The following is a 25,954-nucleotide window of genomic DNA, read 5'->3' as shown; positions in this document are numbered from 1 at the left end:
TGGTTTGGAGGCTCCTGTGCACAGGATCGAAAAAGACGACTGAGTGTTATATACTCAGCCAGCTCCATCACAAGTACAACCCTCCTTATCGTCAAGGACATCTCCAAGAGGGCAACATCCATCTACAAGGACTGCCATCATTCAGAGCATGCAATCTTCTGATTGCTCCCATCAGGGAGGATCTTCCTTGACTTAAGAGGCAGCTGAGATAATACATCATGTGCAGTCCAAGAAACTTGGTGCTCCTGACTCTCTCCATGGAGGACCCATTGATGTGCAGTAAGGGGACTGATCAGCCTGCATCATCCTGAAGTCTACAATCATCTCTTTAGTCTTGTCTGCATTGAGTTTCAAGTTGCTGAGTTTGCACCAATCCACAAGCCTCTGTACCTTCTCTCAGTATGCCGGCTCATTGCTGATGTGGCCAGCCACTGCTGTGCCATCGACAAATTTAATGATGTGGTTAGAGTTGGATCTAGCGATACAGTTGACTTCGGCAGTGTGAACAGGAACGGGTTGAGCACGGAGCCCTGGGGGACAACAGTGCCCAGCTTGATAGAGTTAGAGGTAGTGACAGACAACATGGTTTGTTTAAGGTTTCCTCATCAAGAAGTCGAAAGTCCCGTTATAGAGGGTGGTGTTTGAGACCTACAAGGGCAGTTTACCCACCATCTGAGGGATGATTGTATTGAATGCAGAACTGAAGTCGATGAACAGCATTTTGATGTAAGAGACACTATTCTCCATTCTTCGTTTCTCTTTTTTCCTCTAAATTTGATGAATGCTCTTCTGACAATTATGCCATTACTGGTTTGACATTGCTATGGAAGCACAGAATATATTTTCAGCAGATTTTCTATTTATGAGAAATGCAACGGAAGTAACTTAACTGATGTTTACCAGTATTGTTGGCAGAGTACAAAGCAATCTTGCATGTGACATCCATGTATCCCATTAGGACAAATCATTTAATGTAATATTACTCAACCACTTAAACTGAACTGGCTAGAAATTCCAAATTGTAGAAATACGCACTAGAATAACTTTGTGCAGGGGAAAAGTTGTACCATTTTTCCTGGGCTTTTGGAGAGTTTTCTTATGCACATATGATTCATTAGCCTTTGTTGTGACTACTGTTGTCAGTGCGAACCATTGTTATAAGTAGTGGACAGTAGCTGGATGATCTTTCACTAGAGTGGACATGGAAGCATAGACCCTGCTTCTCTGATAGTTGATTAGATGTAAAAAAAAAGGAGCTGGTCATCATATTTATGGTCTTGTTTTCTCTGGAATTGTGTGCTGTTCTTTTAAGTTATGTAATAAACATACTCCAGCATTTGGCCTGCAGATTCAGGCCAAAGCTTTTGCTCTTACACATCATGACTCACCAAATCTCCATCTCCTACTTGATAGGAAGAGTCACTAGTGGGATTTTTTTAAGGGGAGGAAAACAGTTGCTTCTTTTGGACCAGTATTAAAAATTTTGTCATCATTAATAAATATCTAATGTATGTTGTAAATTGAATCTAAAATACCTCGTTAAGATGACAGCATTCCACTTATTCCAATTATGTTTTGTCATTCTAAAACCTCATTATTTACATAATGAACTGGCACTTGGGGCAAGTATGTCACCCAGCTAAAATTATCTGCTTTTATACAACATGTTTGTAGATTTATTGTGTAAGAAAAAAAGAGAAAGCCACTTAATGGAGTAAATCAAATTTTAATTTGGCTGAACTTAATCGCTGTTGTTTGAAGCATGTTTATGAGATTAAGGTAATTCTAATAAGAAGGAGCGAAGGAAAAGATTTTACTTTCCATAACAGCTGCTTTATGAATGAAGTTCTCAACTTAAATTATATCAACCAGATTTCTCATTGTTTAATTGACTTTAACAAAAGCTGTCTTTAAAAAATATCTATTGGTTTTATAGGGTTCAAGATTGGGTTATCATACAATAAATTAACCTCCTATACATCAACTGTTGAATGTATTGGGTAGTCAGTGAATTTTGCTAATAATTGGACTATAGCACAATGTGTTCATAAGGATTTTGTCAAATTCAAGCAATTAATAGCACTCAGATCTATGTAAAAAGAAAGGAAGATGTCTTCAATGATAAGCCATCATTTCATTAATAATTTATCACTAAGGTGAATTGGTCAGTGTCTTTCATTTCTTTTTCTAACCTTTGCTGTTTAATTGACACCCTTGACTTTTCCACAGCATTCACAGCAGTTGTTCGCTACACCCTCAGCATAGTCCTTGTTCTTGTATCCAGCTCCTTTCCTCCTATTCTCTCCCTTGCTTTTCATCTGTCAGAACAACCACAACTTTTGTCTTTGAACAACAAGTGATGAGTTACTTCAGGGTGCAAGGCATCTGATGCCAGTGGCTGTGGGTGGAGTGAGGGGTATAGTTGGCACTATGACAGACTGTAAAGAGCTGCTGTAGGTATCAGAGCAGAGGAGATAGGTCAACAGAGGAAGGATCAGCCTCCTCCTCAATTCATCCCCTTTCCCCAATCGGAAATGCCTTACTCAGAGTGAGAGGCTATTATTTTGTTCACGTCACTTTCACCATAACTAGTACCTAATAATCTCTATTGTAGCCATCAGCCTCACCCCCAAAACAATGGTGGTGACAGAAATGTTGCTGCAATACAATCCACGTTGGAGGACACAAGGGACCAATGCAGAAAGTGCCTCTTCAAATAGCATCCGACAGACAATTAATGACTACTATAATTAGCACCTGATACTATGAGGTGCTATGGACCTAGTCAGGATTAATAGGTTTCATGTCAATGGGCATAAAGGTTCACGATGTATGAGTCACATGGTCCATGTTTATCCTGTATACTTCCATAATTCAATGAGTATAACCAGGAACTAGGCATTCTGGTTTGGAAGCTTTGCCTTGTCTTAAATGAAAAGGAGCTGCTCGGCAGGCTCCTGAAGATCCATGAGGTAGGGAACAGAAAATGTGTGGAAAGAACGGAGGGAGCTCCAACAGCATGATGCATACATTTTCATCCTGTGCTGCCTGAAACAGCCAAGACCATAAGACATTGGAGTACAATTAGGCCACTTGGCCCATCAACTATCAATAATGGCTGTTTTTCCCTTCTCAACCCCATTCGCTTGCCTTCTCACTGTAACATTTCATGTCCTTACCAATCAAGAACTATCAGTCTTTTCTTCAAATATACCTAATGACTTGGCCTCCACAGCCATCTGTGGCAATAAATTCCACAGATTCACCACCCTCCACGCTAAATATATTCTTCCTCACCTCTGTTCTAAAGGGATGTCCTTCTATTCAAAGACCAGCCCTTTGAACTGTTGCTGATTTGTTGTTTCTTCTTGTCATATGGATTGCAGCCACTGTATCTTCAGCAATAATTGTGGGTCCCCATCCATAACTTCTTGCCAAGGGGAGCTATACAATGTAATCTCACAACCTTATGTAGGGCATGTGCGCATACTTGTAAATGTATTGGCTGTTTCTGCTTTCAACATTGAGTTCCATATTCTGACCAAGAGAAAAAAAAAATTCTCTTCAACCTTTTACCCAGTACTTCAAAGCAATATCCTTGGTTATTGACTTCTTTACCAAGAAAAATATGCCTATCTTATTTCATCTAAACTTCTTTATAACTATGTATTATGATTAAATCTCTCCAAAGAAAACAAGTCATTTCTTTCATAACTTTCCACTATGTGTTTTGTACAAAGATTTGCAAGGATGTTGCCTGGATTGGGGAGCATGCCTTATGAGAATAGGTTGAGTGAACTTGGCCTTTTCTTCTTGGAGCGACGGAGAATGAGAGGTGACCTGACAGAGGTGTACAAAATAATGAGAGGCATTGATCATGCGTATAGTCAGAGGCTTTTCCCCGGGGCTGAAATGGCTAGCACAAGAGGGCATATTTTTAAGGTGCTTGGAAGTAGGTACAGAGGAGATGTCAGTGGTAAGTTTTTTACGCAGAGAGTGGTGAGTGTGTGGAATGGGCTGCCAGCAATGGTGGTGGAGGTGGAAACGATAGGGTCTTTTAAGAGACTCCTGGATGGCTACATGGTGCTTAGAAAAATAGAGGGCTATGGGTAAAGCCTAGGTAGTTCTAAGGTAGAGACATGTTTGGCACCACTTTGAGGGCCGAAAGGCCTGTATTGTGCTGTTTTTCTATGTTTTCATAGGTTTTCTATGTTTTTACCTGCTCCAGTCCAATTTCTTCCACAACTTTATGTCCTGCTTTTTCTAGTATTTTAAAGGAACTGGCTGCAGACAAAGTCGATGCTTTGGTTGCAATCTGCCATGACCACAACTGTGACACCATCGTGCACCCTATAATAGCAGCTTTCCAGTTGACGTAACATCTGGCATTGGGAAAATGCAGGAATCCATTATGAAATTGGTTAATTGGTTTATTATTGTCACGTGTTCTAAGGTACTGGTGAAAATTTTATCTAGCATACCATTTATATAGATCAAATATTGTTCATACAGATCAAATACCATTCTTGGAGATCAAGGAGATAATAGCTGGACATTCAAGAAATCATTAAGCAATTAAGCAGAGTCAACATTGTTTTATGAAAATGACATTGTTTAAGACAAGTTTGCTAGAATTCTTTAAGGATGTAACAAATAGTGCTTGTATAAGGGCCCCACCATCTAGTTCAGCTTTCTCCTTGCTGTTGCCAGCAGGAAAAAGGTACAGGAACCTCAGGACCTATGCCACCAGGTTCAGGAACAGATGTTACCCCTCAACCATCAGGGTCGTGAACCAAATGGGATAGCTTCACTCAGCTTCACTTTCCCTATCCCTGGAAATGTTCCCACCACCTATGGACTCACTTTCAAGGACTCTTCATCTCATGTTCTCTGTATTCATTGTTTATTCATTATTAATATTTCTTTCTTTTTGGCTTTGTACAGTTTGTTGTCTTTTGCACACTAGTTGAACACCCAAATTTGTTCAGTCCTTCATTGATTGTGTAATGATTATTATGCTATTAAGGATTTATTGAGTATGCCCACAAGAAAATGAATATGGTGATAATATTTTTTCTTCATTTTTGAACAAGTCGGTGATTTTGAATTTCCAGAAAACGTTTGATAAGGTGCCATGTGAAGGAAAAGAGTGTAATTTATTGGCGTAGATAAAGTGATCAGCAGTTTATAACTAGTGGGATGCCACAGAGTTCATTCCTCGGGTCTCAACTATTTATAATCTACATTGATGACTTGGATGAAAGGACTGAGTGTACTGTATCCACATTTTATGATAGTATAAAAATAAGTGGGTTTGCATTGTTACGAAATCCCGTAACTGGATCACTTACCAGCAAAGATAGAGAGGTTCGTTGAAGTCTGATGGTAATATTTTTAAAAGTCTTTATTTATGAAAGGGGCACAAACATGAGATTAATACAAACACTCAAATATACGTAGTCACTACTTAATCTAAAAGCGCGGGTCGAATAATAACCATCAATAAGAAACAGCTCGATCGTTTGTCTAGGGGATAATATAGTGTCCGATGGAAATATAAAAGTCACTCAAATTCCTGCAGGCTTCTGGCTTTCAGGGGAAGGGGGGGAACCGCTGGGTTTTCACTTGTTGGAGAGAGAGAGATTGGTGAGAAAAGAAAACTTGCCCGGGTCTTTATGAAGCAAATCCGTTGAATCAGGGGAGCGGGCTTCCCCATTGTTAGCTAAAAGCGGTTTTCCGTGATTCCAGCCACAGACTCCAAGCACGGAATCTAACGCACGTGGCTTCCTTCAAAATGGCTTCCCACTACTACGGGATCGCTATCGTGTCTTCTGGTGCGTCTGAAGGGGTTGTTCCCCCCAAACCCTCCTTTATACTTCCTCACGGGGTCTCAGATGTCAATCAGCTTGGGATGATGCTATCTGTCTCTCAACCAGCCCACTTTGCCCGAGGGCTTGTACGTGGTCTCCATGAGACAATGGTCAATGTCGCATTATTTTGCAACGCGGTGGAACGAGTCTCTCTCTCTCTCATTTCCTGGGTCTATTCGGCACGTCTCTCTCTCTCTCTCTCTCTCTCTCCCATTTCCTGGGTCTACTGACCCCCCCCTTCAACTAGTGCTCTTGCGATTCTCACAAAGGAGGGGGCTACGGACATAACAGCATGTTCTGAAGAGTACATGAAGAGTTAACAAAGAGATAAACTTAAAAGAATGGTCAAGAATTTGGCTGATGGAATAAAATGTGAGGTGGTCCATTTCAATTGAAAGAATAAAAGAAAATCAAATTATTGTGTAAATTAAGTGAGACAATAAAATGCTGTGGTACAAAGAGAAGTGGTGCCCAAGTAAATGGAACGCAAAATATTAATGTACGAGTACTGTGAGTATTTAGGAAATCTTATCGGGTACGGGCCATTTTTGTAATGGGTATGGTGTATAAAAGTAGGGAAACTGTAAGGGTAGTTTTCCAACTGCTGTGGAACTGCTCCTGAAACACTGAAAAATAATTCTGGCCTCTGTATTTAAGGAAAGATGTGCATACATTGGAGGAATTGCAGAGGAGCTTCATTGAGATGAGTGAGTCAACATATAAAGAAAGCTGTACTTGCTGGAGATGGAGATGAGGGGGGAGTTTCTTCTGTTGCAAGGCTAAGGGTCTTGAGATCTATTGCACTCAACAAGTGAAGCACCTGTTATATTACCCTCTGTGAATGGTTCATTGTTCCGGTATGCTCCTACACAGCTGGGTGCCCCAGCCTTTTTTATGTATTCCTTTGTCTTGTTTGGCTTATCAAATCATGTTTCTTCACATTATAATGGTTCAAACTCCATTTGCCGCTGTCTTCCACCCTGATGTTCTTCTACAGTTTAAAACTTTTAATAAACCATCAGCCATTAACTTCAAATATCTGTATTTTTTAAATTATGATCCCTTCATCTTGGTATGAATCATTGCTGCATTTCACAGAAATGCAAGTAGTCCTTCGGTCATTAAACACCTGATGACCATCGCCATTTGTCTTCTGATCTGAGCCAAACGTCAGATCAAATTTTCACTTCCTCCGGATCACAGATAGAACTTGTTAAAAGTCTTGCTGAAGTTCATGTGGCCGACATCAAGTATTCTACCCTCATCAATGCTTCCTCAAAAATTCATTCATTTCAATCAAACACAACACTCATTTGACAAACCCATGCTTACCATTTTTAATCATTCTGAGTTGTTTGATATTTGAAAATGCCCTTCAGCATTTTCAAAATAGCTAATTGGTCTACTTGTACTTTCTCACCGTTTTTTAGGCAGTAGTGCAATGTTAACTATTCAGATCAATTTGCCTGTGGTCAGAACAGATTCAAAACTGATAATCTGATTTTCTCTTATTTCATTCTATGTTTTAGCACTTCTCTATAAAATGTTCTTATTCCAGTATTTTTTAAATGACCCATGAACACTACTTGCAGTCAAACTGCAGAGTGGAGTTTGCAACCCAGTCTGAAAATTATCTTGTACTCTCTTCTGGCACTCCACGTTTGGAAGGTTAAACATTAACAGGCTATTTATTGCTTTATGTGCATTTTTCATAAGGTCACACACACAATCATAGTGCTTTCAATGCCTGATTCTTAAACCACACGGGTTGGTTCTCACTGCCAGGGGTTCTGAACAGAACTGCAGCCATTTTGCCAATTAAGCAATAGTTTGTCCCGGACTTCCAAGCTATTGCTGTCAAGATATGAAAGTCCGGGACTTTCAGACAAGTTCTATAGGCAGAATCTGGCAGTTCGTTCTGCACTCAGAACTCCAATTGAATTTGAAACGCTGACCCCAGACTTGGTGAGATTCTCCAGCAATATACTGGGGAATTGCCTGTCAGTTCCCTGGGCACAGAGATTTTCAATAGGCTGTGTAGGTTTGGGTTAAGAGACAAACGGGGAAGGTAAGTTCCATTTTTAAACAAAGTTATTTTGAATGTTTATAATTATTTCCAGGTCCTTTTATGTTATTCTTCATTATTTGAACAATTATTATTTAAATGATTTACTTCAGGTTTAATCTTTCTAAAGTGTCTCTGAACTGGAGCTTTGGGGCGGGGCCTGCTTGTTGTGCTGTTGGAGATATTGTTGCCACTCTGCCACACTCTAGGATACTTTGGGCTAGAGGGATTTTTGCTTGTATTTGGAACAGGTAAGGAGGAACATGGAAGATCAGGGACTGACGGCCAGGCATCTAGACAAGATCGGTTTCAAACAGATGACTGGATTAAATCATAAGATTTAGCCAAGTATTCACTTTGGATCTCTGGTAATTTTGTAGAAGACACAAATGGCACCTGATTAGGCTGTTTATCCCCCTTTGTCCATTGGCATATGGAACGGACCCGATAGCAACATGTTAAAATACTGAGTTTCACTGAAATCATTTACCCATCGGTACCATTGTAGGAGTGACCAGTCAAGCAACTAATTTATCTCTGATTAAAAAGTAAAATCAGCATTATTTTTAGGATGAAATGGTGAAGTAGAAAAGGTATTGTGGGAAGAGCAGGATAGTGGAGGACCCTGGCCTTCCACTCTGTGTTTTAGGAATCAGATTCCTGAGCAGTCCATGAACACTACTACACTATTCCCCTTTTGCACTTTGTTTTTGGTAACTTTTTAGTAACTTATTGTCTTGCTCTGTATGCCTGCCACAAAACAACAAATTTCATGACATTCAGTATGTCAGTGATAATAAACCTGTTTCTGATTCTGATGCAGTAAGTATTAGGCTCATTCTTCCTCAGATTGAAATGATACAGGTAACCCCCAAGTTACAAACGTCCGACTTACGAACAACTCGTATTTACAAACCAAAGAAGGAGAACACCGTCCACCATTTTAAGTCAGATCGCGATGCCGTCCACCATTTTAAGTTGTTGCCGTTGACACTGTGTTTGTGTAAATTTTTATTTGGCTTAAATTCTTCTTAGCAAGATTCACCCTGATCACCCCCACCCCCCCGCGGGTCCCCAGTGAGATTGGGATCAGTGCCGGGCTCGAGAACAGTGACAGATTGCTCCAGAGCGCGCCGGGTTGATGTCGAGCTCGCAACTCGTAAAAAAAAAACGCTGCCACCTCCAGTTTAAATTCCCACACAGAATATTGAGGAGGATCAAATACCCAAACCCAGCACAGCCCCCACTTGTCCCATTTAACCTGTCTCAGTGCGGTGGACTTCAGGACCTGGGGGATTGAGTACAGTGGTCCTTAGGACCCAGTGGAGGTCGGGACCCGCCACCCGCAGTGTTTCTGTTCCATTGACGGGAAGCGATCGTGACTGAAAATAAAGTAGAAATAGTAAAGCGTTTGGAAAGAGGTGAAACATCGCCGGTCATTGGAAAAGCGTTAGGCTACAGTCGGTAAACGATCGGAACAATTTTTTTTTTTTTAATAATTTTTTATTGCATTTTTAAATGATTACAAAGTATGAAAAAACAATGTATATAACCCATACCCCCTCCCCTTAACCCCTCCCCCCTAACTGCCCCATAGAGAAAAAAAAAAGAAAGAAAGAAAGAAAGAATGCCTGGTGGTTGGAAGATCTCCACATGCTCCATGGAGTTCGTAATAATTTTAATATGTATATTTATTTCTTTCCCCTAATAACCAATTGTTTTACTAGGTGATATTGAAGGGATAAAACCGAAACTCAAACTAAATAAGTATCAGAAAGAATTTATAAAAATTGCACTGGCAGTAGCCAAAAAAGCTATTGCAGTTACTTGGAAATCGGATACACATTTAAGTATAGATTCTTGGAAGAAAGAAATCTATGGTTGTATTCCATTAGAAAAAATTACTTATAATTTAAGAGATAAATATGAAACATTTTTGAAAATTTGGAGCCCTTATTTACAAAAGACAGGATTAAATATATAGATGCTTTTAAGATCGGAACAATTTTAAAAGATAAAGGGTAAAGTGAGAATAATGGAGCATGTGAAAGGCCCTGCCCTGATGAAAGCTACAATTATTACTGAGCAACGCAGTGGTTTAATTATTGGAATACATATGTTTCTGAAGTGTTTGATATGCATTGAAAGGTAAAATATATACTATGCATATACTAAGATAGACATTTGACTAACTGATGCTAAATAATACTGGATGTATTTGTCCTGACTTAAAGATGGACTCAGGAACGGAACTTGTTCGTAACCCGGGGACTGCCTGTATATCAAGGGAGAGCGCACCGTAAAAGCAGCCATGGTTGAATTGGTGATTGGCAGTTCATTCTACATGTAGGCTGACTTAATATTACAGCTACCTGTCATTGTATTAATGAGAGGTTGGACTTTGATCATTGCTTACCTAGCATTTAATACGGTACCCGCTGGAAGTCAGCAGTTTTAACCAGGACTGAACAGTGACCTGGAGCACAACCTTGTCTGCAGATACACAAGTGTGGCCTGTATGCTGCAATTCAATGACTGAGGTCGGAGTGGCTTTGGTTCTGCAGCGGAGGTAGAAAAGTTTCCCGTTCACCCTGAACATTAATTGCACTCCATTGAGGAGTTTGTTGGAGTTAAAGGATCGAGAGGAGTGTTTATTCGATGACCCAGGCTTGCTTGACTGTCACCTGTCTGCTGTACCACTTGAAAGATGATGAACCCATTGGTTGATCCATCATTTGCGGGCATCATATGCTAAATGATAATGAATTTCAGCAAACAGTTAAATTTAAGATAACTGAGGTAACTCTTAGATAGACGGGCAGACAGTATGCAATACTGTATTGTACCAATGTATTGTGTAATGTCCTGGCATAATTGACAAAATAGAAGTGTGCAGTACATTGTAGTCCTTCTTAATTCAAACGGAGCAGGGTTGATTGCGAGCTGGGAAAGCTCCACCCTTCTGGAAAGCTTCATTGTAGCTACCTCTTTATTAGAATTAAGATAGAAAAATAAGAGAGCTTGCCTACTTAACTTGATAGTTATGTCTAAATTAAACAAGTTGGTTGCAAAGGATAGCCAACATTATGGTTTCAAATGGCATTTATAATAACTTTTCTGTGTACTTTCAAATCCTGACAGATCTGATAAAATTCAGTGCCCTACTCTACAGTAAGCAGAAAGCATAATCATACAACTGCATCAGTGTGACTGACCCTTCTGAGATTGCAGGCATTTTTATTGGCCCTGTTTCAGCTTTTCTGGCATGTGCTGCATGCTAAGTATAGGAGTTAAAGGGATGGTGGGGGAGGAGGAGGGGAATCAGCTTGCCACAGGAGCCTGTCATATTGAGGAATAATGAGCCTGCTGGAAGACGACTGGCTGCGTTTGTAATAAATCTGCTCTTGTAAGTTCCTCAGTGTGATTTTTGTCAGATTAAGAACTCCACTGATTTGCAGAAACCACTACTGTTTTTTCTGTTCTGTGTTTACTTTCTGAACCAAACCCAAGGTGAGTGGCTTGAGCCTAATCACCTGGCTTTTGTTATGCCATCCTTCCCATCCCCCTGCCCCACAGGGGACAGTTTAAACTGTGCTGCCATTGCACGTTGTTTCCAAATCAATCATGATACATGCAGCTGTTTCTGTAGCTTGAGATGACTGAAATGATGCCTCAAGGGAGAACACACCGTAAAACAGCCATGGCTGTATTGGTGAATGGCAGTTCATTCTGTACGTTGGCTGGCTTAATATTACAACTACCTGTCTTTATATCAATGAGAGGTTGGACTTCGAAAATTTCTAACTTATCATTTAATATAGTATCTGCTGGAAATCAGTTCATTAAATAGTTAATTAATTTCAACTGTAGTAATCACATTATAAACATAAAGGCAAATATGTTTAAAAAATCTGTTCTTAAGTCTTTCAATCCAATTGTTTATTTTAAGAAGCAAAAAATTAGTTGTGTTTGATCTCAAGTTTGAGGAATGGAATAAAGATAAGATGTCTTGAACATTTATGGAATTGCCACAAGTATGGGATAGAGCAAAATAACTATGAATCCTCATTACACATTCAGCATCTGAAAAGGTTGCTGCAGATTTCAAATGACAATCAGTCAACAGAACGTAAGAAATAAACGCGGTAGGAAGCTTTTTGCCCTTCGTGCCTACCATGCCATTAATTAAGATAGTAACCAATCTTGTATCTCAGTCCCACTATGCTGCTCTAACCCCTTATCACTTGATTCACAATATCTAAATATCTGTCCATCTCATTTGTGAATGTACTTGCAACTAAACCTCCACAGGTCTCTTTGTGAGAGATCTACAAAAATTCAAACCTCTGGGTAAAGAAGTTTTTGTTTCTCTCAATTCTGAGTGACTGGATTTCTTATTATGATACCTGGTTCTAGACCTCACTCTCATGGAAACACCCTCCTACAACTGTTCTATGTAGACCTGTGTGGATACAGTACCTCTCTTTCTTCTGAACTTTAGAGTGTAGACCTAGTCGGCTTAATCTCTTATTATAAAGCAAACCTATCATCCCAGCAATTACTACAACAAACCTTCCTTGGACACCCCCTATTGCAGTTATAAACTTCTTTAGTTAAGGACACCAGACTGATTCACCCTTATATACTGTAAGAAAGCTATCTCTATTTTTAAACGTTCTTTCACTCTTTTCACTTTAATTGTTCGCTGTATCTGCATGCTAACTGTTGGTGATTTGTACACTCAGGTTTCTTTGAATTCCAACATCTTTCAATTCCTGACCTGTAAGGGACCCAGATAAACTTTCAACTGATTTTTTTTTATTTTTATGTATTTATAGAAGCTTTTTGTGTATTTTTATTTTAAAAAGATTCTGCTTGCATTTTGAATGAGTATTTGAGTTTTACGTGGGACATGAAAAGTGATCTACAATCAGTGTTTTGGGGAAAAAAGGTAGTAAATGCAGGTTATTCCCTGGAGATGAGATGAGTGTTTTGCAGCGATCCAGGCCATAGACACTAATGTTATTAATTTAAGAAAAAACAAATTCACTGATGGAAAGCTTTGAACATTTAACTGCTTTCAATTTGGCTCCACATGGAGAGCATGTTGTAATTAACCTAGAAGAACAATCAGCAGTGTATGTTGTTTTAAGTTTTGAATTTATTAATATATGCAAATGAATAGAACAATGGTTCAGATGTTTGAGAATCGCAGCAGGAAGCAATTAAAGAGGCGCTAACCAGCTGCTTATCTCAATACAAGCGGCCTCTTAATGAAGGATTCCGCTTTGGAAGTAAATTGCTCAGATGGAAGAGTGGCTGATTCACAAAGCATAGCATTTTTTAAAACTATCTCTTGTGTGTTAATAGGAGTCAAATATACCCAATTAGTTAATCCTGGTCAAAATGCATTTTTAAAAATCTGGACACCAAGTAATAACTCTTGCTCAGTTTTGCTCCAATTAATCTTGATGGATAGTTTAAAATGCAAGACACAGCCTTCATGGTTAAGACCATCACCTGATTTAATGTACTTAGCTCAGGTCAAGTACGTTTGGTTTCTGTCAGCGCTGCTGAAGCTTGCTGCCACCACCACGAATCACCGGCCGTGCTACCACATTCTCTTGCTCCACCCCAATCCCGCTCCTCCACCAAGGGTCAGGTGATGGAAAATCGCAGCAGAACCTATCGAAGGACCATTGTGGGAAAGGGTGTCAGCTGCAGAGCACTTGACGCAATTGCTTTACAGCGCTGGATTTGACTCCTACCACTGTCGAAAGGAGTTTGTGCGTTCCCCGTGTGGCTGCGTAGGTATCCTTCAGGTGCTCCAGTTTTCTTCCATGTCTGAAGATGTACGGTTATGGTTAGTGATTCGTAGGCATGCTGTGTTGGTGCCAGAGGTGTGGCAACACTTGCGACTTTCCAGCACAGTCTTCACTGGTTTGATTTGATACAAATGGCGTACAGTATTTCACTGTATGTTTTGATGTACACATGGCAAATAAAGCTCGTCTTTATCTTTTAACCCTTTAGATTTTTTGTGTAAATTGAATTATGCTATGAAGAAGTTATCAGTCTTTTATAACCTTGCCAGCCATTGTCAAACTTTGTCACAGAGTTGTATAGCCAATCGGAAGAAGGATTACAGTGGATCAGAGTTTGAGCAGTCTAGTGGAGCTATTATCCCACAGCTTCAGTGTTCTGGGCCTGATCCTAGCTTCTGGTGTTGTCTGTGTGGAGATTTTTGTATTCCCCCATTGACTGTGTGCATTTTCTCTGGCTGCTCCTGTGTCCTCCCTGTGCAGGCTGATAGATTAATTGGTTACTGTAAATTGCCCCTAGTCTATAGATGATCGGTAGAATCTGGGTGGATTAAAAGGGAATATGGGAAGAATCAAATTGATTAGGATAGGAATAGTGTAAATGTGTGCTTGATGGTCCGGCATGGAATAATTGGGCTGAAGGACATGTTTCCACGCTATGATTCATTGACTCTGATACTTTGATCTGAGTTCAATAGAGATAAAGAATGAAGGGTTGAAAACTGTGTAACTAAGTGTATTTGGAAAAAGGTACAAATTCTTAACATTTTCTGATGCTAAAAAGAGTACATCGATACGCGAAAGAAAACACAGAACAGTACAAACAACACACACAAAATGCTGGTGGAGCACAACAGGCTAGGCAGCATCTTTAAGGAGAAGCACTGTCGACGTTTCGGGCCGAGACCCTTCGTCAGGACTAACTGAAACGAGAGATATCTGTCCTGATGAAAAGTCTCGGCCTGAAACGTCGACAGTGCTTCGCCTTATAGATGCTGCCTGGCCTGCTGTGTTCCACCAGCATTTTGTGTGTGTTGTTTGAATTTCCAGCATCTGCGGATTTCCTCACGTTTGCACAGAACAGTACAAAGTCACCATATACAAACCTGAAATTCACTTTCTTGCAGCCGGTCACAGTAAGTATATGAAGCAAAACAGAATCAATGAAAAACCACACCCAACAGGATGGACAAACAACGTGTATAAGACGAGCTGCAAAACACAATAGAGAAAAAATAATAAATAAGTGATAAATATCAAGAGCATGAAATGAAGAGACTGTGAAAGTAAGTCCTTAGGTTGTGGAGACACTTCAGTGATGGGTGAGTGAAGTTGAATGAAGTAAAAACATTTGGTTCAAGAATGTGATAGTTGAGGGGGTAATAACTGTTCCTGAAGCTGGTGGAGTGGATCCTGAAGATCCTGTACCTTCTTCCTGATGACAGCAGTAAGAAGAGAGCATGACCTGGGTGCTGGGGGTCCTGGATAACTGCTGCTACTTTCCTGTGACAGCTCTCTATATAGATGTGCTCATTGATGAGGAGGGCTTTACCCATCATAGAGTGGGCCGTATCCACCACTTTGGTAGGATTTTCCATTCAAAGGCATTGGTGATCCCATACCAGGCCTTGATGCAACCAGTTAACATATTTCCATCACACATTGTTAGAAGTTTGTCAAAGTTTTTGATGTTGTGCCAAATCTTTGCAAACTATTAAGGAAGTAGAGGTGCTGCCATGCTTTCTTCATATTGGCACTTACTTGCTGGACCCAGGTCAGATCTTCTGAAATGGTAACACCCAGGAATTTAAAGTTGCTGACCATCTCCACCTTTGATCCCCTGATGGGGACTGGCTCACGGACCTCTGGTTTCCCTCTCCTGAAGTCAATTATCAGCTCCTTGCTGTTGCTGACGTTGAGTGAGAGGTTGTTGTTATGACACCACTCCGCCACAAGTTGAATCTCTCTCCTTTATGCTAATTTGTCACCACCTTTGATTTGGGCAATAATTGTGGTGTCATCAGCAAACTTAAATATGGCAATGGAGCTGTACCTAGCCACACAGTTATAAGTATACTGTATGTAGAGCAGGAGGCTAAACATATAGACTTGTGGTGTACCTGTGCTAATGGAGGTTATGGAGGAGACGTTGTTCTCAATCCAAACTGATTGAGGTCCACAAATGAGAAAATCAAGGATCCAACTGCACAAGGAAGTATTGAGGCCAAGGTCTTGGAGCTTATTGATTAGTTTTGAGAGGATGATAATTTTGAATGCCAGGCTGTAGTTTATCAACAGCATCCTGATGTAAGCATCTTTACTGTCCAGATGTTCCTGGGTTGATTGAAGAACCAATGAAGTGGCATCTGCTGTGTATCTGTTGTGCCAATAGGCAAATTGGAGTAGATCCAAGTTGCTTCTCAGGCAGGAATTGATATGTTTCATCACCCATTTCTCAAAGCACTTACTTCATCACAATGGATGTAAATGCTACTTGGTAATGGACATGAGGCAGATTACCATGTTCTTTTTCGGTACCGGTATAATTGAAGCCTGCTTGAAACAGCTGGATACCTTTATTCTGCCAAAATGAAAGGTTAAAGATCTCGGTGAAAATTCCACGCCAGTTAATCAGCACAGGCTTTTAGTACTCCGCCAGCTACCCCATCTGGGCGGGATGCTTTCTGTGGGATCACCTTCCTAAATAATGCTATCATGTCGGACTCTAAGGTGAAAAGCACCGAATTATCTGAGGCGGTGGAAGTTCAGGAAGGTTCCTCCATATTTTAATGTTCGAAGCAAGCATAGAAAGCATTGAGGTAATCAGGGAGCAAAATTTTGTTGTCAATTATGTTGTTTGGTTTCGCTTTGTAAGGGGGTAATCGCTTTCAAGCCCTGCCGTAGCTGTTGAGCAGCCTTCGGTGATTCAAGTTTGCACCGTTACTGCCACTTCACACATGAGATGGCTTTCTGGAGATTGTACCTAGACCTCTTGTATCTGAGTTGCCAGACCATTCTGCCTCTGATCTGACCTTCAGCAGACTGAGGATCTCATGGTTTATCCAGGGCTTCTGGTTGGGGAAGACTCCGTACAGTTTTGCTGGGATACATTTGTCTACAACTGTTTTTATGAAGTCCAAGACAACCGTGGTGTATTCATTCAGATCCTGAGACCTTGAACGCAGCCGAGTCCACTGACCCGATGCAGTCCTGTAGCTGCCCCTCTGCCTCCTGTGACCACCTCATTATCCTTAAGGTTATGTTTCCATGATGTATGACTAATTGCCTCTGATACTTTGGTCTAATTTCAATGCAGGTAAAGAATGAAGGGTCTGAGTTCAGCTAAAAACTGTAACTAAGTGTATTTAGGAAAAGGTTCAAATTCTAACATTTTCTGATGCTAATAGAAGTACATCGATAGTGAACGTAGAACAGTACGGCTTACCATGTGCTCTTTAGCCCATGATGTTATGTTAACCACAATCAATCTAATCCTTCCCTCCTACACAACACATAACCCTCCATTTTTCTTATCCAGGTGCCCCTAATAAATCTGCCTCTAATACCAACCCTGAAGTGATTTACAGGCACTTATTACTCTCTGTGTAAGAAAAACTATCTAACTCTGACATCTCTCTCAAATTTCCTGCACTCATCTTAAATGGATGTCCTTAGATATTAGCCATTGCTGCCCTGGGAAAAGGTGCTTGCTGTCTGCTCTATCTATGCTTCTTATTATCTTATACACTTGTATTAAGTGACCCCTCATCCGCTCAGCCTTTCTTCATAAGACATGCTCTATAATTACCAGGCAGCATCCTGGTAAATCTCCTCTGTATCCTCTCAAAAGCTTTCGCATCCTTCTCATAATGAGGGAACCAGAATTGAACACAATACTCTTTGAGTGTGGTCTAACCAGAGTTGAAGAGAGCTGTAGTATTTTTCAGGGGCTCTTGAAGTCAATCCTGTAACTAAGGAAGGCCAACACACCATATACCACCTTAACCACCCCATAAGCTTGTGTTGCAGCTTTGAAGGATCTATGGACTTCAAACCCAAGATCCCTCAGTTCTTCCACATTATAAGAATCTTGCCATTAACCTTGTACTCCACCTTCAAGTTTGATCTTCCAGAGCAAATAACTTCACACTTTTCCGAATTGAACTCCATCTTCATCCTCTCTGTCCAACTCTGCATCTTGGTCTGTATCCTGTTGTAACATACAACAACCTTCTACACTATCCACAATACCTCCAACCATTGTGTCATCTGTAAACTTACTAACCCTCCCCACTATTTCTCAGACAAGTCATTTATATCCATGCTGACCATCTCCAATAAGACTATACCTCTCCAAATGCTCATAAATCCTGTCCCAAAGAACCCTGTACAATAGTTTGCTTACCACTAATGTAAGATTTGGGATTATCCCTATTTAATTTCATGAGTAACATTTGCCAATCTCTGGGTTCACTCCTGTGGCACAGATCATCAACAATGCCCCAGCAATCTCTCCCTTCACATTTGTAGTAACTTGGGGTATATCCTGTCCAGCCCCAAGGACTTATCTATCCTAATGTCTTTCAGAAGCTTTCTTAACTTTAACATGCTACAGCACATTAGCCTGCTGTATGCTGACCTCACATTCAAAGTCCCACTCACTGGTAAATACTGAAGGAAAGTATTCATTAAGAATTTCCTTTCCATTCTCCACCTCCACGCACCTTTTGTTTTATATCCCTGAGTGTTCCTACCCTCACTGTAGTCATCCACCTGTTTTTCATGTATGTGTAGAACACCTTGGGGTTTCCCTTAATCCTACTTGCCAAGGCATTCTCACATCACCCCCACCCCCAGCTTTTCTAAGTCACTTTAAAACTCCCTCTTTGATTATAATTATCAAGCCCTGCTTGATTTTTTCTCACTCAACAACCCACATATACTTCCTTTCCTTTCTCCCCTTGACTAAGTGTTCCACTTCTCATTGGTTCCTTTGTCCTTCCATCCTTTCTCTATTTCAAGCCTGTTCAGAACCCCATGTAAGTGATTGCTAGACAGCCTCTACGTTTCTACTGTGCGGCGTGATGGTGAGCTGGTGTTTACATTTTTCTCATAAGGGTAAAATGATACTAGCTCAGAATTATGTTTTTGATTTGGATCTTTCTTTAGTACTTCTACCAAAAGTTGAGAGTTGGTATGGCTCTGACATATGCAATTCAGTACATTTTATTGGTTAAGCCTGGATTAAGTCATGTTTAGCAGAATTCCTTGAAAGGAAGAATAATGGATGTTTCAGCAGAAGGTGTGTTCAACTCAACATAAGTTCCCATGAGTTTCTTACAGCAGTTTCAAGATCATGATTGTGGCAGAGAGCACTTGGTAAACAGACTCCTTACGCATGTGTGTTTTTACACACGCACGCGCTCACACACACATACCCCCCCACCCCCCCCAGTAATTCTGCTGTTGTTGTGCTGTGTGCGTACATTTCAATGTCTTCCCCGGTATATTCTCATAATGAATCTTAAACTGAGCTGATGTACTCCGATTGGCTTTATGGTGCCTTTCCCACCATGTACAGCAGAATATTCCATTTCTTTAGTAATGGAGATACAGGTGCCCCCCCCTTTACAAAGGTAGAGTGTTCCTATGAAACCTTTCTTAAGCCGAAACGGCATAGAGCAAAGAACCATTAATTTCCCATTTATATGGGGAAAATATTTGGAAAAGTGAAAATCTTCTTTGTAATGAGAAAACAGGCTACTAATGTAGGTCTTGATAAGTGACAAAAAGCAAACATTCGTAAGGTGGGGAACACCTGTACCCTAACTCTGGAAATTTCATTTTTATGCTATACTTAATGTAGATACTAATGTTTATTTTGCAGTATGAATGTAACTACATTGTGGAGTGCATCAGTTTCTAATTCCTTTGTAGTTTTAAGTTAACTTTGTTGGTAATTAAAGATGGTACGTACTAGTGTACTTTTTTTTTAAAAAGGAGCTGATCGCTCTCAGTGGGGGGGAGAAAGAGAGAGAGATGGGGGCTGCCAGGAGTTCACACTGGGCAAAGTATGGAGCTTTTATTGTTTTTTCTAGTACATTTTTTTGTAAATGTTGGCAGTTTTTACAATTTTCACAAAATTTTGACGCACCTAATAAACACACTTGCACTGAAGTGCTAAGCAACTCCATCCATTTTTCCTTTGGTCATAACCCACTTGTCTATCAATGATGTTGGGATGCCAACTGCTTTGACAGTCCTCTCCACTGTTTTTAAGTAAGCTTTTAGAAATGCTTACTGAGGTATACTAATTAATCCTGAAAATGGATGGCAGCTTGCTCAACAAATTCAGAGAGAAATGCACATAACCAGGCTCACTCTTTGTCACCATGACTTTAGTTTTTAAAATTTCACTTTTTTATGTGATGGAGGCATTGCAGGTGGTAATGAACCATTGCAGTCCTTAAATGGTGAAAGTGACCGCACAGTGTTGTCAGATCAGGAGTTCCAATTCAAATCAAGCAATGATAAGGAATAGCTAAATATTTCTTGGTCAGGATTTTGGGTAATTTGGAGAGGAAACTGCATGGAAATACTGACAAATGCTTACAGTATAATAGTTTTTCCTTAGAAGTGGTCTGTAGGTAAATGTACTATCTTGGGCTAGCAGGGGGCCAATCATCCAATTTCTGCTACCATTTGCTTTAGTTTAGATGTAATGTTAAAAATATAGAATCATCAAAGGTTACAGAATAGCCAAAAATGAACAATGGCTTAATCTCACTTGCAAGTTCTTGGTCCGCAGCACAGTGTGATATAGCTTCTTAAGAGTTCACCACAGGTGGTACGTTGGGGGTTCTGCCTGTGCTTTCCAATCAGTCATTGAGTTCTGGAATATTTCATACTTATTAAATAAGCGCAAGGTATGAAGTAACTGTTATAAATTACTTTATTTTGTAGAAAGTCTTAAATTTTATCACTTCTATAAATGTTATATAGACACTATATAGAATGATACATGCTTCAATTTTGTCTTTTGTACTTCAAATTATGATAAAAATGTAATAATATGAAACAATATTAAAATAATTCAGATTTGTTGGATATTTTAATTGATTCAGCAGTACACATATATGTCAAGGACATAATTAACTTTACACGTAGATAGTTCAAAAGTATCTGATTAGACAACTATTGATATATTATAAAACAAAAATTTGTCTGGTAACAATTCTCTGCAAACATGTACAGTGCAGAGTTTGAATTGTGAAGTGGATTTTTTGAATACCTTCCAAACACCTGATAGCAGAGAATATATTAAGAGCTGGTTGTTCTCTGAATTAAATGAGAAGTCTTTTTGGAGGTCATGGTGCAATGCTGTGTCACTCCCTTTTATAAGCTTGTGTCCTACCTGATTATACAATGCTGGCTGCTAAAATAGGCCTATTGTAGCAAAATCAGAAGTGGTTTTCAGGTGGTACCTGTGCATCAAGAATATTTCATGTCAGTATAACAGCAATAAGAATTTTGTATAGTTTTACAGTATTTTGACCCTGGGCAACGTGAAGATAGTTTGGAAATGTTTAATGCATTGAATTTCTTTTAGATTATTTGCATTCTTTCCCGTTCGTAGGCCAAATACAGCCAAGGGCCTTCACTTGAAGATCTGTCCCCAGGCCACTATTAATGCCAATTCAGCATTTGGAAACATGAAAGAGTAATTATTGATGTCCTATTCTTTCAGTTGCCCTTTCCCCTAAATGTGCAAGTGCCAGCTGCCTCCTGTGATAACAGGATTGAACTAAAAAAGAAATCACCCTGGGGAATAACCAATGCAGAACGTACACCATGCTGGGCTGCTGAGCTGCATCTCCAATTATGACTACATTTTCAGTCAGATGTTCAGTTTATATACAAATGCGCATTTTATATTATCACCAACACCACATGACGAATTTGAGGTTAAAATCTATTGACTGTACAAACTTTGGTCTTTTGATGATGTCTGAGTTGATAACTTAAACTGCGCTCACTCCCAGTGTGCCATCATTACCCTATGTAATTCATCACAGGCATGAGTCAAATTTACTAAAAGATTGTTTTTCTTCTAACAGGGTCAAGCAAGGTCTCACAAGCAACCAGAAGTGCGATTCAGTGAAATTCCCTCAAGGTTGCAACATGACTTCATTGCTGACGGTGTGAAACCAAAGTACCAGGAGAGACTGAATCAGGACCAGCTTGAATGGTCAGCATCTTCTGGAATCTCCCCTACTTTTCAGAGTAATGTAACAGACGTTGATGCTCAAAGGGAAGTGGCAAGCATTGCTAACACAAGTTCCATTTCAGATCAGTATTGTGACCTGTCAGCTTCACAACTGAGTAAGCGTGTTTCTGGCTGTACCTGGAATCAGTTTATAAACAGCAATGCTGGATTGTCCATCATTAATGCTAACCGGCTAGTGACTCCTAAGTTCCCCACTGGTCACCAAGAGCCCATGGTTACACAAACTAAAACAGTGGACAAAAACAAAGAGCATTGTGAGTCCACAGAGCAACAACGTGGGAGTGGGTCAGGAAAAACCAGCAAAAGAGATACCAAATGCTCTAAAGTCCAGATATTAGACAACTCCATTGAGTGGGACAAAAATGGCCAGAAGGGAGCAGAGTTAGAATTTCGTGGGACTACAAAAGGCAGGAAGGATATTTTGGCTAGTCATGTTACGAACAGAGAGCCACCATCAAGAGCATCTCCCATCAGGCCCCCTGCATTGAGCAGTCAAGAAAAGGATTCAGGTTCTGTGATGATTAGAATCCCAATAAATCCACAGACACCAATGTCTGCTGGCAGCAGAATGAGAAAGGGAAGGTTATCAAAATCAATCTTGGATAACAGACTACAGCCAGAGCCTTTGTATGCTGAATCAAATGTTAAGAATGCTGCAAGTAGCAACGTTTCCAATGATGAAGGCGTTCTAACCAGCAGGAGCCAGACTGGTAGCAAGGCCATCAAGCAGCAGAGTAGGAGTATGGAGAATGAACTTAGTCAAATCAATCTAACAGCAGGGAGAGCCTGTGAGTTAACTGACCTCTCAAATAATGGCAGCAGGGTGAGAAAGCCAACTGCAATATTGGCATCACCTGTTTTCATCGATCCCACCAAAAGCAGAAGAGGATCGACAGAAGTGAAGCACTCAAAGCATTCGGTTAAAAACAGCACCATTTCTGCCAAATACAAAACCTTGAGTCTTCTGAAAGAAAACAGCATCTTGCAGGAAAAGACTACAGTCATGGAGCCTCCATCTGCCTATCCTATAACCCCAGCGAGTCCGTTGTATTCTAACACAGATAGTCTCACAGTAATCACACCAGTGAAGAAGAAACGGGGAAGACCAAAGAAGCAACCCTTACTTACAGTTGAGACAATACACGAAGGAACTGCCACAAGCCCAGTAAGCCCCATCTGTTGTGAATCTCCCAACGGCAGTAAGAAAAAGAAAAAGAGAAAAAACCCTAGTAAACTGATACCAGTTGATTCTGTCACCTTAGAGCCTAATCACATGCCATTTCCTAAAAAAGATGGGAAAATCAATGTCCTGGATAAGAAAACAATCAAAACTATCAATAAAATGAAAACCATGAAACGAAAGAATATTTTGAATCAAATTCTGTCTTATTCTAATAATACAGTACTGAAAAAGAAAGTTCAGTCCTCCAGCACTGCTTCAACAATCTCATCTGCCCTTGAGACAAAGCTAGGAAAGCAGATCAATGTTAGCAAACGAGGGACTATTTATATCGGCAAAAAAAGAGGAAGAAAACCAAAAGCCATGGGACAACTGCAGCAAATTGGAAACAAAGGTGCTGAGAAGTATTCAAAGCCGATTTCTGCCCATTCAGAATCTCCAACCGTGCCTTTTGGTTCACAGCTGGCTGGAGCAATGTCACCAACCACTGCACAACCATCACCTCCACAGGCAGTTGGGCCTGCAGGAAACCTCAGCCCAGTCAGCAGTGAAACCAACTTATCTGAGTCAAAGGCAATGCCAAACCTTCAGCCAATTAGTGCACTTCCTACGAAAACCCCAAAAAGCTTGCATGCAAGCACTTGGAAGTTGTCTCCACCAAGGCTTCTGGCAAATTCTCCTTCCCATTTATCTGAGGCAGCTTCTTTAAAAGAGATTACATTGTCACCTATCAGTGAATCTCACAGTGAAGAAACAATACCTAGTGACAGTGGAATTGGAACAGACAATAACAGCACTTCAGATCAAGCAGAGAAGAGTATGGAATCGCGCCGCAAGTACTCCTTTGACTTTTATACACTTGATCCCTCAGAAGGTGCAACAGTAGATCCTGGTGCAAAAGGAAAGCACAGTCACAGACAGAAACACTTGCTTGTGGATGATTATCGCATTCATGAAAACATGAAGAAACAGAAGCATAGACGGAAGAGAAAGAGCTTGCAAATGCACAGCAGAGATGACCTGCAGTTCATAGCAGACCTCGAAGAACTAACTGCAAAGTTCCAAGTATTTCGTATCTCTCACAGAAGCTACACTTTTTACCCTGATAACCCGTATCCCAGTATTTTTAGGGTCAATTTTGATCACTACTATCCTGTGCCATATATTCATTATGATCCATTACACTATCTTCGCCGGACAGCTGATCTTAAGTCTAAGAAAAGGCGCGGCAGACCTCCCAAAGCCCAAGAGACTATGACAAAGGTGCCTTTCTTACAGGGTTTTGGTTACCCATTACCCGGCGGGAGTTACTATGCACCCTATGGCATGCCTTATACATCAATGCCTATTGCTACAGGTATGATGAACCTTGGGTATTATGGGCAATATTCAGCTCCTTTTTACTTGTCTCATGCACTTGGGTCGTCAGCCCCCTTCATGAGGCCTACAATGCCTCCACCCCAGTATCATACCAGCTCACACTTAAAAATGCCAACCACTGCCAAACACAAGGTAAAGCATGCCGTGCATTTGCAGCCTTCACTAGGGATGGATTTAAACACCATACAGCCTTCTTTAACGTCACAAAGAGGTAGTGGTGGTGCAGGAATACCAAGCAGCCGAGTCCATAAACGCAAACATAAGCACAAGCATAAACACCGAGATGACCGGCTCATGGGGTCACGGGAAGATTTAGGTGAGATTTTTGGGCATAAGTCTGATTTTGCTAAAGCTTTAGTCCATCAGAAGCTAGAAAGCTGTGACAAAGATCTTCCACTGGGTGCTGACAAAGGAAAACATAAAGAGAAACTGAGACAGCAGCATGTTGAACCGATGCACACAGGACAAAAGGTCTCAAAAAACATCTTTGACATCGATACATCATCAAAATTAGCTTTTTCTGATTTACCGCAATGGACAAGGACTACAGAAAAAAATGATTCCATCACTGAGTCTATTGATGCCTGTGTAAAAAGGTACACAAGCACTGAGACACGGATGAGGCGGGATAACTCCATGGACCCATTTGGGGATCTGCACTCTACAAGCAGTATGGCTGAAAAGCGGGAAAATGAATCAAATGGGAATAGAAAAAGGCACTTTGAGGGATTTGGATCATATCGGGAGAAGAATGGACCTGTGCTTAGGACTAACAGAAAAGACTGGGGGCAAACTCTATACAGTACCCCTGCAGCACCAGGTAAAGATTTGGTTTATGAAAGTATATAACAGCTGTAATATGTTATGTGGTATTGATCGTACTGAAAATACAGATTATGCTGATATGTAAAAATTTAATTGGCTGTATATTCGATCAACTCTCTGATAATCTACCTAGTTTGATGTGCCAAAGAGCTAACTAAAGTTCAGAACTGTGATGTTTTTCATTCCTGTATTTAATCAACATTTACCTTCATTTTAAAATTAGTTGCTTTCTAGTCAAACTTATAATTATGAAATTACTAGCCTTTTACAGTTAACTTCAGTAATCAATACTTAGGCCACTTTTGTTATGCTTCGATTTTCAGTGAAGGCATTGAAAATAATATGATTATAATGGCGTGCAGTAGATTTGCAGGAATGACGAAGATGTATCTGAAGTGTTCAGTAAGTTATTAGCATGTGGTATTTGAGAGCTGATGTACATCTTTTTCACTAGTCTTAGGTTGGCAAAGCAATGAAACCTTCACAACACTGCTCATTCAAACATCCTTAAGTGTTTTAAATTTA

General features: G+C 40.3%; 1 protein-coding gene across 3 annotated transcripts in view; it reads left to right on the top strand.

Annotated features, from left to right (window-relative positions):
• setbp1 (SET binding protein 1) overlaps positions 1-25,954 on the top strand; it is a 272,599-nt gene that overhangs the window by 175,129 nt on the left and 71,516 nt on the right. For all 3 annotated transcript variants that reach the window (XM_059989489.1, XM_059989490.1, XM_059989491.1), the window contains exon 3: positions 21,875-25,424. In XM_059989489.1, coding sequence (XP_059845472.1) covers positions 21,875-25,424 — 3,550 coding nt within the window. The remainder of the gene's footprint in view (positions 1-21,874; positions 25,425-25,954) is intronic.

This window comes from Hypanus sabinus, chromosome 14 (assembly GCF_030144855.1).
Source record: "Hypanus sabinus isolate sHypSab1 chromosome 14, sHypSab1.hap1, whole genome shotgun sequence".
Taxonomy (NCBI): domain Eukaryota; kingdom Metazoa; phylum Chordata; class Chondrichthyes; order Myliobatiformes; family Dasyatidae; genus Hypanus; species Hypanus sabinus.
Note: the sequence above shows the minus strand (reverse complement) of the source record. Positions and strands in the feature narration are given on the sequence as shown.